General features: G+C 39.3%; 1 protein-coding gene across 2 annotated transcripts in view; it reads right to left on the bottom strand.

Annotated features, from left to right (window-relative positions):
- Positions 1-4,102: 4,102 nt before the first annotated feature.
- A1CF (APOBEC1 complementation factor) overlaps positions 4,103-20,532 on the bottom strand; it is a 37,632-nt gene continuing 21,202 nt past the window's right edge. Inside the window, exons 7-11 of one of the 2 annotated variants that reach the window (XM_032768221.1) lie at positions 18,548-18,821; positions 15,406-15,614; positions 10,568-10,704; positions 6,196-6,329; positions 4,103-4,254 (exon numbers count right to left, since the gene is read on the bottom strand). In XM_032768221.1, the coding sequence (XP_032624112.1) occupies positions 4,103-4,254; positions 6,196-6,329; positions 10,568-10,704; positions 15,406-15,614; positions 18,548-18,821 (906 nt within the window). The remainder of the gene's footprint in view (positions 4,255-6,195; positions 6,330-10,567; positions 10,705-15,405; positions 15,615-18,547; positions 18,822-20,532) is intronic. The other variant, XM_032768222.1, reaches the window with a different exon arrangement.

The raw sequence follows: 20,532 nt of genomic DNA, 5'->3' as shown, positions 1-20,532 counted from the left end.
ATTCTATAGAGCATATACATTGAAAAGAGTGATTAGGGTTTAGAAGAGTGATCCCTGTGTCTCTATAACAAAGTTGCAAAACACTGTAGGAATAGGTAGACTAATACCATTAGAGACTCTACAACTTATACATTTGTTCCATCACTACTACAAGTAAGTCACAAAAATATGAGAAAAAGGTAAATACAAACTCTTCACTGTTACTAGTCTAGTAAACACTGTTTCATATACCAATGTGCTTTGAAGAGCTTTATATATATAGAAAAGCAAAATAATTTTCACAGTGTTGTTGTTTCACATATACCGGTTTACAAATTTGAGGCCTGATCCATTTCTCACTGAAATCAAGGCAACAGTCTTAACTACAGTGGGTGCAGGCAGGATGAGGTAATTTTTTAGTATTGAGTGCATCTCACGTGATCGGTGTGACAGTGGGTGAAAGGTGGTGACAGTACTTGTTTTGCTTTTTGATGGAGAAGATGCGTAGCTGAAATTGTGACATTAAAAAAATGACCAGTGACTACAATATGAAAATCTGATATTGTAAATCCTCTCTGTGAATAATGGAAGATCTTCGTGGATAACATTGCAATATAGACTGAGCTATGTAAGCTTCCTTTCTCTCTGTACTAAAACTATTATCTCTGGGGACCTTAATAACCGTTTATTAACATGCACAACATTTTGTCACAAAAAAGAGACTAGTACTGAATTATTGTGAATAATAACTTATTGCGCTCTCTCTCTGTCTCTATATTTTGGACTCTACTAGTTTTGAACTTATAATTGCTTCATACTCTAAATTGTGCAATAAAATATAAGATTATTTTAAAGGAAGAGAGATTTGGGTCAGGACTTATTTTTCTTGATTTCATATGCATAGAGTAACATTTACAGTTCACCAAATAAGGAAAAACTAGAAATCCAGGACCATAGGTTAAGCTTTCTTATTCTGCTCTTATATGTACAAACTGTAGCAAACTGTTGCATTGTCTCAGGAGGAGCCTGTTAAGAGTGATGTCAGTTGTCATCAGAGCACTTTTCAAGGCAATACTTTATGTCTTTGAAAGCAAGTTCGTGTTACACTGTGTGATTGCTATTGTCTGCAGCTGCACAAGTGTATTGTGTCTGGTTCTTGCTTCCTCACTCTATGAACAATTTACAGTGTGTTTTCTTGCTGATTGTTTAATTTCATTTCATTTCAAGCATTGCAAATTATTGATGTTAATTAGGTGCAACTTCTGTAATTTAGTATAGTTTAGTCTTAGCTCAAGTTTTATTAATTAAAAATGGGCCCAAATCAAAATCTCATACATGAACAGTCTTGAATTTTGGGAAAATTGGGTCCAGATCTGGTGCCTCAGGTACATTTCTGTGTGATATGTCTGGAACCAAAGAGCTCTACGTTTTCTATAATGTTTGTGTATTTACAGTGGTAAAAAAATCAAGTCTCATATTCAGCAAACTGTTTTGGGCTTATCTTTTAAAAAATGTCACAGCTTTCTGAGTAAACAATTTCATAACTAGTGTTGACTCAATAGGCTTAAAGTGAAGTGAGTACCATAGGGGTACAGTAGGATAAGTAGGAGGGTCTGTGTGGCTACAGTATGAACTATAGGCTCTACATCCTGCCGAAATATCATGTGAAAGGAGAATGCAAGCTTTCTGAGATGCTCAGAAAGACCAGTCTGCCATATCATCCCCTCAGGAATTGGAATGCAGAATCTTACAGTTGGAAGCTCTCCACATTTTGGTGTGATTAAAAGATGTGTGCTACATCTCAGTCTTTTCACTTGCTGGAGAGGAGATGGTTTTCCTGGGTAGGTCTGAGGTGACTGATATTGCAATGAAAGAATGTTTCTCCCATGCTGTAAATCAAAGGGGAATTTTAATATCACCATAGCTTGCCTGTATGATATAATGTCATTTTACAGTTTCGGGATCTGGCTCCTCAGGCTAATGGAGATATCAGGTAGTTTCAAAGGCTGATTTTTTTTTTTTTAAGAAACTTGAAAGGCATATGTACTATGGGTTTTGGGAGGTTCAAAAGATCACTATCAACTTGCAACCCTCAGAAACTGTAATAAGACCAGGCACTGCACAAACCCTTACCATACTTGTTACAAGACTAATAAATACAATGGGAAAACATATTGTTCAATTAATTAGTCAATTGCAAGGGCTGGCTATAGACTGCAAGAGATGATATTTCAGTTATTAAATTGATACTCCACTGGATTTTGGCCAAATGGCCATTAAAATATTCTGTTGGCTTAAATTATAATCCAACTTTGACATGGCTTCAGTGTTGTGCTAAACTGTTGATGATCACAGGCAGATTTCTCCACAGTTCCATTTTTTTTTACATTTTATATGGCTTTAAATTTCTCTTAGTATAATTTTTATAGTAAAGGACATGATCTCAGGGACAACAGTCTAGCGTAAGAGGATGTACTCCAAGAACTTGCTTACACCCACAGTGAATTTGTCCCATTGAGATGTCTTGTGCTAGAAGCACACTGATCTTCAGAAAAGTTTAGCAAGCATAATGATTAAATCTCACTTCTGAATTTTCATGGCCTGGTTTAATTGAAAATCAGCCATAATAAACAAGCCCTTTTTTGGATTTCACCATTAGTAGTTATGGGCTGCTTTTCTAAATTATTTGCTCTCTAGGGCAAAGGGATAGGAGTTGAAAATGCTACATTATTTTGTTGAGATTTTGCCTTCTTTTATACAGACCTAAGCACTACAAGGGGATAGAGAAAACTCCAGTGACTAAAACCTATCCTTTACATTAAACGTCAAATCAGCTCTGAAATGCACATAAACAAGTGCATCAGATTTTACTGCTAAATGTGTGAAAACTAGCTTTGCAGTCAGTATAAACCTGGCCTTTGATATATTGGCTGGAGTTTTCAAAACATTTTAGATACCTAAATGAGCGTTTAATGCCTCTAATCTAGTGTTTATATGGAAGATAGGCTCATACATGATTTTCAAAGAAACCAATCTGTGTGCAGGATCTCTGTGCACCCAGTGTTGCCTTAAATTTCACACATTGTTTGCTTAACCCAGGGTATAGTAGGATTTTCTAGCTGGGTGGAGGTGCACATGGGCCAACACAGGCTCATGAAAGTTAGGCATGGTCAGGGCACATCTAACTCATTACGCTTATTACAGATGAGCAGGCAGAGAATCAACTCGCTATTGGTTTATGTGAATGAGGTACAAGTACAAAAGAGGCATCCAAGGATACAAAAAGCCCCTCCCATCCATACACACAGCTGAGAGGAAGAAGAAAACAGAGACTGAGACATAATGTAGCTAATTTAGTGAGAGCCAGGCAGTGATACTGGACTGTGGGGGGTGGGGTAGCCAGCACACACAGGCTCGGTTTGGGGATAGCATTGGAGCTTTGCTATGCAGAGGAAGTGAATTGTTTTGTAGAAGGGGGTGAGAGATTTGCTGTGTTTCTCAAGGGGAAGGACAGTGATCCCATTGACCGTTCATGTCATGCAGTAGTGGTTGGGGTGGAGCAACACTACCACTCAGCAGCTGGAAAGAGGATTCTGTTCTCCCTAATTCACATTTGCCCCTGTGTATAGCCCACTTGTACCCCTGAGGAATTAGGGAGAGACTTAAAAAAATTGTGGGAGTTGGGTGCCTAACTGCCCTCCTTTCTGCTTTTATGTCTTGCTATGCACCATGAATATGGGTATGATAACATAGCTAGCTAATCTGAGAAGTCTAACTGCTTTTCAAGCTCTAAAGTCACTACATAATTGGGAATATTTCTGTATTTGGGACAGACTATTGTTTGTAAACACACACAGTAATATATACCTGAGAACCTTTAAGAACTTTTTCCTGGGCCAAGGTAATTTTTTTTTCCAGTGTGAAAAATTGATTTTTAAAATTTGTTTTGGTATATGTTCCATTGTAAAACTATGAATCTAGACATATAAAACTATCACTAAATCTAATTCTGGCCAATAGATTAGTTTAAAATCATGAGGTCACAATAATTATCACACTGAGCTAGCCTCTTGCTGCACTTGATTAAAAGAAAACATTGATTTTAAAAAAACCAAATAGTCTCTCAAAAAGTTCCATAACCATCACTACGAGTAGCCACTGCAAAGGCAGGGTAGGCTTCATACGTTGCATAAGGTGCTAAATCTTGTCCCAGCGTCACTGCTTGTTTTAGTTGTGTAGCTGGTACAGTAGCAGCTGGATTAGCAATGGTATATCCTGCAGTAAAAAACAGACACAAAAATGCATTTTCATGCAAATATACCTGATATAGCTGATAACCAGCCTTTTGTCTATACGATTATGTAAACAGGTGGAGATTTCATTGTCAATGGTAACAGTATATTTGTTAGATTAAATATACTTACTTGTTCTGACATCTGGGTCAATCAGCTGTTATAAATGATAATTTTCCTCTCCTTTGCAGTCATATTGGATGGTGACAATTTTGGTGTAGCTAATTAGCAGAGTTTTCATATATAATCTGTAGAACACATCATTTCCCAACTCCGCCTCTTCCCCCCCCCCACCCCCCGCTGGGCTATTAACTGAATGATTCCCCCCGCAGTATTTGGTTATCTCTAAACTAAGGATGTCACTATAGGCCTATATTCTCTACTTCGCACTTGGCATATGGAAGACAAGACATATGTTGTAACACAAGGATGTTCCCGGTCAGGTTTCATGAGGAGAAATCTGTATAAATGATGGAATTGCATACCACCATTCAGTCACGCTTAATCACTACCACAGTCTCCTCACACAATGTGTATGTGTGTTTAAGTAACATCATGTAGAGAAGAGAGAGAGATTTCCAATACGTATTGTTGGGAAAATGTGGAAATTGTGCTTCATATGGCTATATAGCACACGTCCCCAACATTTCAAGTGGCTCAAGTGGGATGGGCTTAAGTGGGTGGTCCCGGGAAGGGGAGGTTCCAGGGAGGGATTCAGGTACTGATCCTGGGGTTGGGTGGGAGGCTATGGAAATGACTTGCACGTGGCCCCTGGGGTGGAGTTCAAGAGCACAAGACTATTAGGAGGGCTGAGCAGTGTGGCAACCCCATGCACCAGGGGCCGGGTTGAAAAGCCTGGAGCAGAGAGCTGTGCCCAGCCAGTCCCACAGGAGCATGAGCTTCTCTGAAGGCACACACATTTACAGGGAAGATTTATCCCCACATGACTGACATAATATGCAGAAAATTATGGAAATATAACAGCAAGTCAAATGTGTTGCAGGCTGAAAAGTTAATGTACATGTATTTGTCAAGCTTCCAAGACAAATAAAAAGAGTGGGTGAAAGAAAGGGAGAGATTATAATGAAGCAGTAAGTGGGGACTGGATTCAATAAAAAGTCCATTTGGCTTACATGCTGCGGAAGCCTTCACAAACCCAGACAAATTGATTTTTCTGTGGCTTTTGCGGACTTCTGTGGCAGGAAGCTGGAGATATATATATATATAATAATATTGAATCCATCCTCAAGATACTGCAAACAATTCTGTAGTATGATTAATGTATGCTTTGTGTGCAGTTTGGCTCAAGGCATTCCCAGGATCTCAGAAGCACATTCACAATGGAGAACAGTGTAAATGCAGTGTCTATAAACTGGATTTGTGTTTTTTCCTGACATTTTCCATAATTTTTCCTAGCCATTTTGGCTAGTTATTAAAGCTATTTATCAGAAATGGGCCACGAGACTGGAACAATGAGTCCTAATGCTTTTGCATTTTGGGAAAGTTTGGATCAGGACCTAAATTTAGTGACTGCCCTCATTCCTCTAGTGGGTCAAATCAAAACTGTAGCTCCCAAATTTGAGGAAGTTCTGATGCAGCTCCAGATCCAAACTTTTTAGCTCAAGCCCATCTCCAGAACTTAACCTCTCATTCTCTCTCACTTGATCCTACAGTGAAGTCATAGTACATCATTTGAAAACATGCATTCTTATGTCAGCAAACTATTATAACCCAGAGTATTATATTATGTTCTCCACAAATAGGGGACAGGAATGGATGCATAGATATGTAAACAGATAGACAATATATGCATTTCCATTCAGTAGTTTTGAATCTGAACACGCCTGCAATCCCACTATATGTAATTAAGTAGCTAACAAAAATATATCTTCAGAAGAGCATCTCAGTACAGACCTTCACATACCTGGAAAAGCAGGAGCTGTAGCAGGAGTCTCTGCTCCCTCTGTAGGAATGCCCAAGGTCTGAAGGGTATATTCTGCAGCATATGTCTTGGCTTCCTCAACATATGCACTAAGCTTAGGAGGTGTGAAGGGATGTCTGTGAATCACATAAAACATTAGCTGTTTTTACTATTCTAAGGATCAGACACAAACTCCTCACAGACCAGGCAGGACACACCAGCTCAGAGTGGCACCAGCCCCTGCCAGAACAACAGATGCAAAACCTGCAGAAATACCTCCTCTGCTACAATGATCAAAAACTTCCACAATGCACCTTTCAAGCTCCATGGGCCCTACACCTGCCGACCACAACATGTGATGTATCTCATCCAATGCATTAAATGCCCCCAAAACAACTATGTGGATAAAACCAGACAAGCACTATGCTCTGTCATATAGCATAAGTCCCAATTCTGAACCTTAGCATCCAAAATGTGGGTACCTGCATGAACCCTCCAAGCTTAATTACCAGCTTGGATCTGATAGTGCTGCCACCAGCCAGAAATTCCAGTGTCTGACTCACTCTGGTCTCCCCAAAACCTTTCCCTGGCACCCCAAGATCAGATGCCCTGAGTCTCATAACAAGGGAAATAACCCACTTCCCTTCCCCTCTTTACCTCTCCCAGATTTCCCGCCCTGGGTACACTAGGAGATCACCGTGTTTCAGTCCTTGGAACACAAACACGAGAGGAAGCATTCACCTTCCCCTCCTTCTTTTCCCCCTCCCAGTCTTCCCTGAGAGAGACCGTAATCCTGGCACAGAGATTCCTATCCCCTTGAGCCTTAACTAGAAAAGAAAATCCAACAAGTTTTAAAAAGAAGAAAAAGACATAAAAATGGTCTCTGTATCAAGTGACAATATACAGGGTCATTGGCTTTAAAAAGAAAAATGAGTAAACAGCCTTATCCAAAAAGAATTACAATTTAAAACATTCCAGCAAACTATACACATGTAAATACAAAACCAATATAAAAACCTATATTGTCTTATACCTGTACTTACAACTGGGAAACAGAAGATTTTAAAGCCTGGAGATAGAGAGATCACTCTCAGAGCTGAGAGAGCAACAGAAACGAGACAAAGAACCCACACCCAAAAATTCCCTCCCTGAGCTTTGAAAAATCTGGTTTCCTGATTGGTCCTCTGGTCAGGTGTTTGGTTCCCTTTGTTAACCCTTTAGCTACCTGTTTATGACACGCTCTCAAATCAATTCAAATGATAAAAGACAAAAACACTGTATCACCAATGTTTGAACACTTTTCACAAAATAATCACTACATATCTTACCTTTCAGTTTTTATCGGGCAAACACCTCCAAAAGATGAGTCTGGGAGTCTAAATTCATAACTTTACAAGACTAAAAATCATGGACTGAACAGAGATACTGGATTTATAGCTTATTACAACCAGCTATAACCCGCTTACTCTTACCACCCCTCCCCCCGCAGATGTCTTTGTTTTCCCTTTCCCTTTCTTTTCCCCTATGACTGGAGGGATGTTAAGGATCAGTAATGCTAGTCTGTTCTACCATGTATTTAGCTGTGACACTCTGTGTATGTCTATACTGCAATTAGACACCTGTTGTTTACCTATGCCAGCTGTCACAGCTCAGGGGGTTGTTTAGTTTTGATGTAGACATTTGGGCTCAGGCTGGAGTTTGAGCGGTGAGCCCCTCCCACCTTGCACGGCGCTAGAGCCCAGGCTCCTGCCCAGTCTCCTGAGCCTGAACGTCTACATTGCAATTAAATGGCACCTTAGCCTGTGCCTGGTGAGCCTGAGTCAGCTGGCATGGGCCAGCTAGAGGTTTTTAATTGCAGTGTTGACAAACTCTCAGAGTACAATTCCCAGCCCTGCAGAACAGCTCTAAGTAAGCTCAAAAGCTTGTCTATCTCACCAACAGAAGCTAGTCCAATATAAGATATTACCTCAACCACCTTGACTCTTGGATATCCTGGGACCAACAGGGCTACAACAAAACCGCATCCTATTCTAAGGATGACAGTTTGACAATTCATACCTCCTGTCAAGTTTTGCTCAAATAGAAAAATAGTGCATTATTGATATTCTGAGAGAATATGTATTTGAGAAAAACACTACTATAAAAGAAAAACACTTAATATTAGTGTATGCACTAGTACAAAATATTAGCAGCCTGAAGTTCACGGTTCAGGCAGGGAAAAAAGCCATGTATCTTGAAAACTTGCATATTTCTGCTTATTTTTGCAAATTCCCTCAAACTGAAGGTGTAACTTTTAAATATGGAGTGGATATTTGCTAAATATGACTCATCAATAATTCTTTTTGATTACATGATGTGTTGTGACCCAGTGAAATATATCGAAAATATTGTTATAGGTTAGCAGTGGAAATATACCCTATTTGATTTCTAGTTGGTATAATTATAGACAGGTTAGTGGCATGGCCTGTTATTAAGGTTGCCCAACACTTCCCATTGTAAGACCCTTATACTTTGTTTATACTTTGCTAAATGTTAACTGTTTGGACTGAAATTTTCCAAGTTAGTTGTCTGCCTCAGACTGATTTTAATTTTTTTAATTTGGAAAATTAAAAAACGGTTCAACCATTTCCAAAAGTTGAGTTTATGGAAAAATCTATAGTTTTTGCTGACTGTTAAAAAATCCTGGATATCTTTTCTTGAAAAGCTGTAATGCCACAATGCTTTGGAGCAGAGGCTTGAAATTTGGCAGAGGGTCATGGTGGCCTTTGCTTCAAGGATCTGATTTTTGCCATCCCTGTGAAAAAGCCTTTGAAAAACTGCAGTTCACACATGCTCAGTAGAGTCTTGCTAGAGCTTTGCAGCTAAGTTCACCAAAGATTCCGTGCACATTGGGAATGCTCCAGTCAGAAGATGAGCATGACTATCCCTGCAATTGCAGTTCTGCTTTTATAAGGGCTGGTCATGGCAGGGCCAGGCTGTATTTGAGTACCAGAACTGAGAGCATGGAGCCTGTCTCTTCTGTATTCTCAGTGCCACCACCTCCCCCATTGGGCCCAGACAACATGGAGGAAGAGACTTCTGGTTTTGAATGCAGGGGAGACAAGGGCTGGACCAGGGGGGCCAGAGGGAGTAGATTGGCACAAGGAAGTGTGTGTAGGGGAATCTGGGACAGGAAGCTGGCAGCAGGGGGAGAGGGATACTGGGAGTTGTGGGGAGGGAGGGTCAGATCTGACAAGGAGCTGGGGTACAGGAGGAGCACTGGCATTGACTAGACAGACTGAGACAAGCAGCCAGTGGTGGCTGGACACTAAATTTGTACGAGGAACTCAGGGTCTGTGAGACAGTGGGGATAGGCAAGATATATAAGGGTAGGGTGGTGACTGGAGACCAGGGCTGAGTGTGCGGGGCAGATTAACTAAGGGGCTAGGAGGGCGGGAACTGGGTCTGGCTGGACAAATGTCTGGAGACAAGGAACTGGAGGGGGAGATTGAGCCTGGAAGTGGGGAAGACTACAGCTAGCTGGGCAAGGGGACTGAGACTGGTATGAGAGGCCTGAGGAGTGAAGACTGGGACTGGGTAGGTAAGGAGACTGGGATGAGTAGCTAGTGGGGAAGAGCTGAACCTTGGACAGGGATAAGTTGGAGGGGCCAAGGCAGAAAGAGTCAAGCTTGAGGAGAACAGGCAGAAGAGTTTGCGCCTCTACAGGGCTGGGGAATAGAATCCAAGATTCCTGAGTCTCACCATTCCTCTGCTGTCAGCAAATACCTGTGAAACCCACTAGCAGAGTGTATGATGAATCCTGCTCTAGTGCTGGTTCATGAAGTGGATAACAGCCCACTACTGCTATTTGCTCAGGTGACAGAAGTCTGTGAGGTGGGTCTAAAGGTTCCAAACCTGCTGATGAACCATGTGGGTATCAATGTGATGGCACTTGATGGAATTTCTGTTTATTCAGTTTGCTTTTTAAAAATCCTAAGAAATTACCCAGCAAAAACTATTTTAACAAACATTATTAAGGTTGCAAAGTCAATTATTTAAAAGTTAGGAAATTCCAGAATTAAGGTTGCCTGTGCAACTTTAATTTGTCTCCTTTATACATATGCTTTGATACAGCCTGTAATTACCTGATCATATACTATTTTTTCTACAGGACTCTTGCCTCATTTAGTAGACAGGATGGATAATGCATACTGTATGAGTAGCTATTTAATGTTTTGTTTTATCCTCCTTGTTCAATGTAGAACTTTATCCTTCCTCTCCAAATCTAAAATTAAAATAAATAGTGGCCTATGTAGTTGATTCTAGCAATGATGCTAAATAAATAGAAAATTTTAAAAACCGATTAAAAACCATATGAAATGGAATAGTTACATACATAGTAGGATTCTGGCTGGCAAGGGCAGGAATAGTGATTTTATATAGGAATAGTTGTCTTTGGTCCTGGCCAATTGCAGAATGAAGCTGATAAACAGGTTGTCCCCAGTTATTTTTCTGGCAGATTTCTTCTAAGACCTATAAGAGAAAAATGTATGCCAGTTACAACCACATTTTAATATTCTGGCCCATCTCTGGCCCTACCTGCTGCAAAAATATATTGCTTTCCATGAGTTTTCATCTGTAGATTATATGCTACAAATTCTTAGTTTATATTTACACACACACACACACACACACACACAAGTTTTGGAGGTTGAAAGAGTCATAAAATCTAAGAATAATATAAGCAACTTAAACGTCAATTAATTCATGAAGATAATTGTCACACCACTGAATCTGATGTATTTTTAGTTTAGTCCATTAACTGTTTTACTTTGATGCAGCATTGGAATAATTTCCTTTGACTTTTATTCATTACCCCATTTATGCGCTCCAGAATTCTGCATTTTTAACGTCTGTTAAAGAATTGTGACTGTATTATCCTTCACTATTTCTCTGCTTCTTCTTCTGCTTAGTGGTATGTAGTGAATGAATAGCAGCGGTGTATCCCTCTCCAAATTATTTGCCTAAAACCTAGTTATGTTACATTTCTGTCCAGTTTATTGCAAAGGCCACTTGCTTGCTGATGCTCCTGGTCTGTAATAAAAATTCTGAGTGGTATTGCCCTCTTCCTTTACATTGTGTGGAAGCAGGGGAAGAAAAAGAGGATTTAAATGAAAGTGGAGTTAGTTTCTTCCACAATATATTATTCTACAAAATAAATGATTGTATTCAAATGTTATTACGCTACTTTATATTCCTTCTTCCAAATCACTGAATATATAGAGTGTCCCAAATCAGTCTTAATACTGATAATTAAGAGCTCTACTAGGGGCTCACTATTCTACATAGCTATCCATTCATGATGGCCAAGCCAGTTGTTTGTTCAGACAATGTCATCCACCAGTTTTATGGATAAGAATCTTGAGTGGGTCCTCAAGGTGCCAGTTGGCTTTAGAATTAAAGGGGGAGTGTATACAGGGGAAGGCCCATATCCCCTTGGGTGCTCTGCTGCTCATCGACCAACGAGTGAGAGGCAAGGTGATTGGTTCTTGCTTCCTGCAATCATTTACTTAAATCCCAGTACAGGCCTCAACTCACCCAGCCACCCTCCTAATAGTTATATAATATAGGAACTGTGTTTTTATGTTGCTTTGGGTCTGACTAATTGCCTGTTTAAAAGTTCAGGAAGGAATTTTTCCCACTGGGGCCAAATTGGCTATGGCCTAGTGGAGTTTTTTGCCTTCCTCATAGTATTGGGAAGGCACTTTCAGGTTAAATAGGTATAGGATTTAGGAATTTCATTTGAGGAAAGTTATGAATGTTAGTTCATTGCAACTTGAAGCTGGTGCCTGGTGTGGACAGAAGGCCAAAGGGCCAGCAACCAGAAGAGCTAAAAGCCTTTTGCTGGTGGACCCCAGGTCTATCGTCAAGAGGGAGACCAGATTTGAGTTTGAGACTAGTTTTGGGTTAAGGCAGTGGTACATAAGTCTGTGCAGACCCTCTTTGGTATCTTCTGTCCCCTTTGTATGGAAAGCGGGAGAAGATGAGAAGGCTCAGCAAAGCAAGCTAAATTCTTGGGGTAGGCAGTGGAGAGTCTGCTCTGAGTTATCGGTTATGTAATAGGAGCTATGTAAACCCTGAACCCACATATATGCCAGTTATTGGGAGATGTGGGATCAGGTTGGTGAAAGATTAACATTGGAGAAGAGCACTAACAAAGTTGAAACCTGCTGCCTAAAAACAATTGCTGTGTCTGTCCTCATTCACTTGTGTATCCTGATCAAGTAGCTCTACCATGTACCATGTTCAGTGACCTTAAAATGGAAACACACTACTGCACAAAAGACTATCAGGAGTTTTCCAGTTAAATTTTCATCAAGGCTGCCTCCTTTAAACTGTTTGTTCAGTGGTGTAATGATTTGCACTTAAATTTGCTCAAAGTGCTTTACAAACACTAGTAAATTTACCTCCCTGCTCTCCTTTTAGCTGGAAAAGTATTAATTCTACTTCTTTATAAATGGGAAAATTGAGGCGCAGGGCAGTAAATAGACTTCAAAAAGTCACAGAAGAAGGTCTCCTGATTCTATTATATGATTTATCCACAAGAACATCCCTCTTCTAATGTGATACCTTTGTTTTATAAATGTGTGCAGGCTATTCATACTTATAGTACTGCTCTGGACTCTCAAGCTTATGTTTTTCAAGGCATCACAATCCATCCATCAAAACTGCATTAGTGATTTTTCACATTTAAAATTTTACATATGTTCAATTTAATTTTTAAATTCTTATTTGCGTAAAATATTTGGATTTGAGTTTGCAAATGGCAGTTGTTCATAAATTGGGTAGTTAGGCAGTTACCTGATTCTCATGTATAAATGCAGCTTGTGTGCAAAAGGGCAAATGTTTGTGTATGCAAGAACTTAGATATGAAAAATTGCACATGCAGAATCATAAATATGAAAAATTGAGTGCAAAATTTTAGAAGCTGCTTTTAAAATATTTAGCCACCACAGTCCAAAGCTACTTTATGATTAGCTGGTAAGACCCAGTTTAAGATGTCCTATCAGTATTGAAATTCCATTTGAGATATGTACATATATTTAAAAATTTAGTTGGGGAGAGGAAACAGAATTTGGAAGGGCCTCTCTGAAATGGACCTAGATTAATGAATAATATTGGCCAGATTCAAAGGGGAATCTAAGCTACTATAATTTATACCTTTTTCTATCCTACCACTGTGTGTGTGTGTATTACGTAAATTTATATCTGAATATTAATTGTTTTTCCTTCTAAACAATTTTTTTTACTCCTTAGCCTGTCAGCTACGATACCCTAGACTCTTTTAGATTCAGGAGGCCAAATGCAAAAGTGATGTGAAAGGGAGTGTTAGTTCTATGTTTGGACATAGGTGTGCTCTCAGTGAGACTGCTGCTCAACTGGTATAATTTACCTACTGAGGAAAGTATAAATTACACCAGAGTAGTTTCCCAGGCTTAGATTCACTTGAACCCACCTCTGAATTTGTCCCTGTGACAACCTTTTGTATGTTCCTAAGGAAACAGCTTTATCAGGAAGATTTTCATATTAAATAGATGTCAGTATCAGTTATAGTTCAGGTTGTCTCTTGTATATCCTTAAAATCTTTAGAGATAATTCATCTATAACTATCTAAGAACAGTTTCTGGGCACAGGGACACAGGATTCTCAGGAGACTCGCATAGTCATACTTGTGATTGGAGATAGAGAAGTTTTCAACCGTATTTTAGAGGCAATATGCATTATACTACTTGTTTCCTGGGCTAATTAACAGACCTCTTTTATAATGAGCAGTGTCGCTCTTAAATATCAAGGGCAACATTTTCAAAAATATCTAAGTGATTTAGAAGCATAAATCCCACCATGTGAGATTCAGTGGTGCATCATGGAAGATATCGTCCAACCAGGGAGCCTAGTGTATAAAGGAGAATGAGAGCATGAGGTACCCGAACTACGCCTCTTGTCAGGCACTGCGGTGCTATTTTTAAATTGAAATGTTTAGGTTTTCAGGTCTTCCATATTTTGATGAAATATCAGAGTTTTCTATGGAGAACAGAAATTTTTTTTCAAAAAAACATTTAGTCAAAAATCCAATTCTTCACTGAAAAATAGTTTTGGCAGAAAATTTGTGACCAGCCTTAGGCGGTAGGTACTACTGTGATGCTAAGTATTAATAACAATAAGTTTATATCCAATCCAGAACTTCCCCAAAATTCAGGATGGTCTGAATTGAGAATTTTGTGTTGCCCAATTAAAGAGAGAGAGTGCTCATCATGAAGGCCAGACCCTCAAAATTCCAGGGAATTTTGTTCTGATCTGGGATTCTGTTTTGAGCCTCTCTCTAATTTCAACAAGTTTGTTATCTGTGTTGAGCCCAGTTTTGCATGTCTTACCTATAAATAACTTTGTGACTTCCGTAGGAGTTCTGCCTTGGTCAAGGACTAAATGATTGGATCAGTACATTAACTTTAAAAGGAGGCTTCACTGCAGTAGTCTCAGCAGTAGTCTTTCATGTTTGATTATACAATATGAATAGAGTTCTGCCCTCGGATCTGGCATGTAACGCTCATGGAAATTATGAAAGTCAATGGGAGCTGACATGCTGAGAACTGAAGGCATGTTTAAATTCACAATTTTTTATTCTGTTACCATATTGGAATGATTATTATAGTTTGAGGCTTCTAGCTATGTAGTGTTAATGTTGTAATATATTATGCTGTGGAAAGCAGAAACTTTTTTTTTAATATGACCCCATTCTTTATGTTTTTCTGTTTTAATGAGTCTTTTTCATTGCTTCCTAAAATAAATGTGTTTTTTAAAAATAAAACATATATCAGTAATAATTTCTGAGCAGGTATCTCTTTATTAGTGCTGCTCCCAAGGATATTCTGGGGCTGAAGTGATAGTAAAAGTAACTTCAATGCAACTTGTGTAATCTTCAAGAATAGTTGGAACAGGTCCTGAAACAGCAGAACCCTTCTTTAGGCATAAAATAGTAACTTGCAGTTATTTTCTGTAATGTCTCTTTCAAAGGTGAGCAGATCAGTGTATGAATATACTCATGATCACCTGTCAGCATTTTCAAAATAAGTAACTATTCAAACTGGGTCTAAATCTATTGTATTGCAGAAAGCATTAAAAAAAAGACTAAAATATGTCTGACTAGAACAATTTTTCCTAATTTATTGTACCTACCTGAGGAGCAAGTTTAATTCCATGTGGTTTTAAAGTGATATGGTTCATTGGGGTAAGCTCCATTCCAGGCAAAAGATCGTAGAGTTTGTCTTCTCCCCTCTTTTCTCCTTTAACCTGGTATCCACGACCCAGGCCAGTGTAAGCCAAGTATCCACGTCCTCCTAGTCCTCTAACTCCTGCAGCCCCTACAGGTACATTCATGTAAATTTCTAGGAATGTAAGAAGCATTAAACTGAATCAAATCACCGGAAAATCACCCTGATTCTTACTGTAATGGAAAAGTTAGCCCCATTCACTGATTTCTGATAAGAAGATGGGTAGGAACATTGACTGACTGAGAACTGCTGCAGATTCATACCACACTCATAGACTCAAGACTCAAGGTCAGAAGGGACCCTTATGGTCATCTAGTCTCACCTCCTGCACAATACAGGCCACACTAGTCACCATGAAGTAGAACTCACAAGGAGAAGTTTCTTTATTACCTTTGGAGGAAAATACAATAATACCTGAATATAGAGCTAGTATCTACACAATTGTATCATTCTGGCTTTTATAATACTTGGGGCATTTATTTATGTTTAGTGCCTGTAATTTCAGGCTGCAAGCTACGAGCAGCATAGTTTCCTTAGAAAATTCATTGCAGATTAGTTTCCTGGTTCACCATATCTTCTAATCGATTACAGTATATAACTAAGATTGTCCTTATTCCTATGGTATCACTTCTCTATGGGATTATCAATAATTTAATCAATATAAACCAGATCTCTACCCCATCATCTTTTAAGCTGTTTTCCTAAAGTGCCTTGAGATGTTTTAGTTAGAAGGCATGTCCTAGTTGCTTCTGACTGACTTTCCCATATTCTCTGCTCTGTTCAGTCAACACGAGGCTTAACTTTCCATTGAATTCATGCACAGATTACTTTTGATTTTTTTGCCATGTTTCTAACCTGATTTACAGTTGAAGAGTAAAGGGACAGTTAAAAATTAGATTGATTACTGCCCATTGGTATAATTTAAGATTTTTAATGAACTTGGAATACATAGATTTCCCCCCATTCTTTGAACTAATGACCATTTTCTCACATTAGAACTGGTTCCTTTCAGAAGGATTGTTTGGGAATTTAGGAGATTAACAAGTGAGACCATACTAAGGAAATGTGAACTGAGTGATGTGGGAGTTTTGACACATTTTCCTAATGTAATTTTTGTGAGTTTTAGATTTATATATGCGCAGTAAAGCTAAAGCATGAGCAGTAGCAATGCAAATTTCCCAAACCATACCAATGAGCCAATGTGTCTTGATCTTTCTCTGAAGGGATCATTTCTAGGGGGTTAGAGATTAGGTTAGTTAATTCAGTCCTCATCAACTCTACTGAGGACTTCAGACTGAGAACTGTGTTCTTTAGGACATCTTTCTACCTGGAAATGGGTTGAGAACACCATCTGATTTCACTTAGGACATCGATCTGCTGTCAGTTGTTAATGATCTCAGTCACTACTAGAAATGAGTGAGAAGATCTGGATTTTGAACACGCCAAAATTTAATTAAGCCCATTATAAAGTAAGTGGGCCTATGTAACATTCACACCTTAGTTTTGGAAATGTTTTGGACCTAAGGTTTCATTCAGGCTCCTCTCTAGTCACCACACATTTGCACCAGTAAGTTCAAAATTAAGTTTACTAATCCCTTATACTATCCATTCAGATAGGCTGTTTTTTTATTTGTTTTGTTGCAGGAAACAAAACCCAAAACAAAACAAAAACTCTGCTAAGAAGCATGATCTTTTATCATGTTAAATAGTTAATGTTTTGTCTACACTGATAGATCAAAATTGGAACTATATATCCAAATCTGTGGCGGTGAGACATAATAGGACCCCAGACTGAACTACCAACTATTTGAGTGTTGCAAAATTAAAATGCAACCAACAAGATAGTGCAACAAAACCACCCCAACTTTTGATCTCTGTAGTCGACATACTTGAAAAGATACTTAATGTCGAATATGTAACCTGCTAGTGCTTATGGCCACTTCTTGGAGCACAGTGTGAAGCACTTTTTTGTTTTCATCTCTGTTTTGGAGGTTCATTTGTCATTCCCTGTAATGATGCTGTATTGCTGCTCCCCAGAATAACTAGGGTAATGGCCTGACTAGAAAATGTCCTGGTTGTGGGGAGATAAGAGTCAATACACAGAGCACTGAATCTCCTGGGACTGGTTAGTTTCCCTGAAACTCAGCCTTGAGCCATTAAAAAGAGGAGAAAATGAATTGCTAGGCTTCTGGGACTGAATCAACAGCCAGCTGTGGGCAAGGAGTTCTTTTGTGAGTGGAAAACTCTTGTTTTGTTTGTTTTTTTCCCTCCTGGGACAAAATGGAGGATTTTTGATTTGTTTATTTTGGAGCAAGAGTAATTCAGAGACTGTTAAAAGACTTTCGGCTTTCTCCTGGGCTGATGAGGGAGTCTATATATAATTTTGTTTGCTTAGCCTGCCTGAAGGTTCTCATCCCCTTTTAAAGGAGAGGTTCCAAAAACTGTGACTATTTCCCAGTGTATGAAGGCTTTCAGTCACTTTCTTAAAAGGATGCATGACCTGAGGCTATGCAGAATTATAGAATGCTGGGCTATATGCATAAGTCTGTCCCAGTGAATGGAGACTGTGGTAGGTGTAAAAAGGAAGTAGCTGAGAAAAGCAGGAAATTTGGGAGTCTACTGTGTGTTTCAGGAAGATTATTGAATGTTTCAGTGCTAGCAATTGGAACTCCTAAGAACAGTGGGCTGGAGCTTCTTCATAGTGAGGAACCATTGGACAATGACCTTGGGACACTCCTCAGATCATTAAAGACTCAGGAGCAGCCCCAACTTACGGTCCTCTCTGAAGTGCCTGAGTGATGGGGGTATGCTTCAACTCATATAATCCAAGGTGGTTTATACTAATTTTTCCATTTAGTTAAAACTGCTCAAGTATGCCTCAACTTTTTAAAAACTTTTTAGTGGAACCAGCTTTAACGTGATGCATGGATGCACAGCTTAATGTGGTGCATGGATATTTGATTTCATAAATTTACCTCCTACTCTAGTTATGAAGCTATTTCAAAGATAGATTTCTGGATTGTCATAGACATAGCTGTTGGAGTTACCTCTAATAGATGGAGGTCGGATAATGCCCCTACTGCTGAGGTCACCCTTGGTGGCAGGGAAATGAAGGTTAGGAATAGCTGCGTAGGCCTGAGGTGCATAGAAGACTGGAGCTCCAAGGTAGGCTGTGGCAGGATCATACACATGACCAAATGTGTAAGTGTATTCTCCTTGTAGCACAGTACCTCGTCCCCCTGTGCCTCTGGTGTGTCTAACATAACTGTCTTTGTCTACTGGTTTTGCTAATGTCACTTCGATAGGGGAACCATCCAGCACCTGTAAAACAAGGAGAAATGCATGGAAAAATGCAAGGAAAGCACAAATGCAGTACCATATCCAACATCATAATGACTGTTTTGTAAAAGCCCAGCCAAGTTCTGCATTTTGCTAACCACCGCTACTTAGGTGGGGTTACTGAAAGAGTTTGAGAATCTTCTGCAGTGAGGCCATGTTCCCAGGGGCAGAAAGGCAAGACGGCCCCTGGCTGCTGTTGCAAAATGTGTGAACCGTGGCAATCTGCTCGTCTTCTGCCTGCAGCTGCTGTGAGGTTAGAGGAACTTGGGCTATGTCTGTGCTTGGAGCTAGAGTGTGTGATTCCCAGCTCCCAGTGACATACTCATGCTAGCTCCCAAGGAGCTAGAGCACTAAAAATAGTAAGGTAGCCGCCGTATCTTAGGCAGTGGTGAGTGGCAGTGTGGGCTATCTGCCTCAGGTACAAACCTTCCTGGACCTCGTGGGTCAGTACTCAACATGCTGGCCTGTGCCACTGCTGCCTGTGCTACCACGGCTACACCACTGTTTTTAGCTCTCTGACAGCTAGCACAAGTAGGCTTCTTTGAATCACAACCCCAGCTCCAAGTGTAGACATAACCTTACAGACTCTCCTCTTCTGCCCACAGTAATGCGTAAATTCAATCAACTGCTCATTTTAAAACTGCACTTTCTGAGAAGGTTCAAAATTAGGCAAGGTCTGTTTGCCCCTTCCCTAACCCAAACATTAGCATTTATATTATCCTGAAAACAATAATGAGCACATGAAAATGGAAGTCAGTTTTCCTTGTGATGTTAATTGTAAGTACCACATCTTCAGTGTTGATTCCAACAGGTGATGCAAAACATGTGTCAATGGTCTTCATGCAATTTTTCAGTGAGGTACCGTAGTGCAGCACCCTTCAATGGAAAAGTGACTGCATTACCTATTTTCCCAAGACAGATGTTCAAGATACTGATTGCACACCTCAGAACATGTGGAGTATATTTGTACATGCATAAGGTGGCTTTATGTAGCTTTATTCAGCTTCTAGATTGAAAAGCACTGTAATTACAAGAAAAATAGTCTCTCTGAAGAGAGTTTTTGAGCTGTATTATACCTGATCAGTGACTGTTTGTTTTACCAGAGGCAAATGAATTTATTTTCTTAGCAAGCATTTATTCAGTGGCAATGCATAGTCTATAGATGATGTGGATTAAATATCTCATATCTTTGAATTCATGGATCCTGAATTTCCTCTCTTGCTGTCATGTTCTCAGCACAGGAATATATTTTTAATATGTGTGTAGCTCCCATTAATGTAATTTGGGGTTATGTTAACACATTTTTTAAACTGTACACTCATCAGAGCAGGGGCTATTCCTATGTGTTTGGAAAGGAATTGGCGCATTTGAAGTGATTCCTCAGTAGAGGCAGGAATAAAAGAGGGATGAATAACACCCCATGATAAATATGTAATACTATTATATAATATTCTACACAATATTTGCAACATATGAAAATAATAAAATAGTTAATAACTTTTAAGGCCTGGTTATTGCATTATAATTTCAAAATTGTATATGGCATTAAAACTGGCTGAAGTCTGGGGAAAAAACAGGTTTTACAGATCTTTGTTTGAATTCTGAACAGCTGTTTTGGTTTGACCATTGCACATTGCCTTGTTTTTTGTTGACATATAAGGAAAAGGTATTCAAAGTGCAAGCATGAGATTTT

The sequence above is a fragment of the Chelonoidis abingdonii genome, chromosome 15, assembly GCF_003597395.2.
Source record: "Chelonoidis abingdonii isolate Lonesome George chromosome 15, CheloAbing_2.0, whole genome shotgun sequence".
Classification (NCBI taxonomy): Eukaryota; Metazoa; Chordata; order Testudines; family Testudinidae; genus Chelonoidis; species Chelonoidis abingdonii.
The sequence above is the reverse complement of the archived record's forward strand: the minus strand, read 5'-3'. Positions and strand labels throughout refer to the sequence as shown.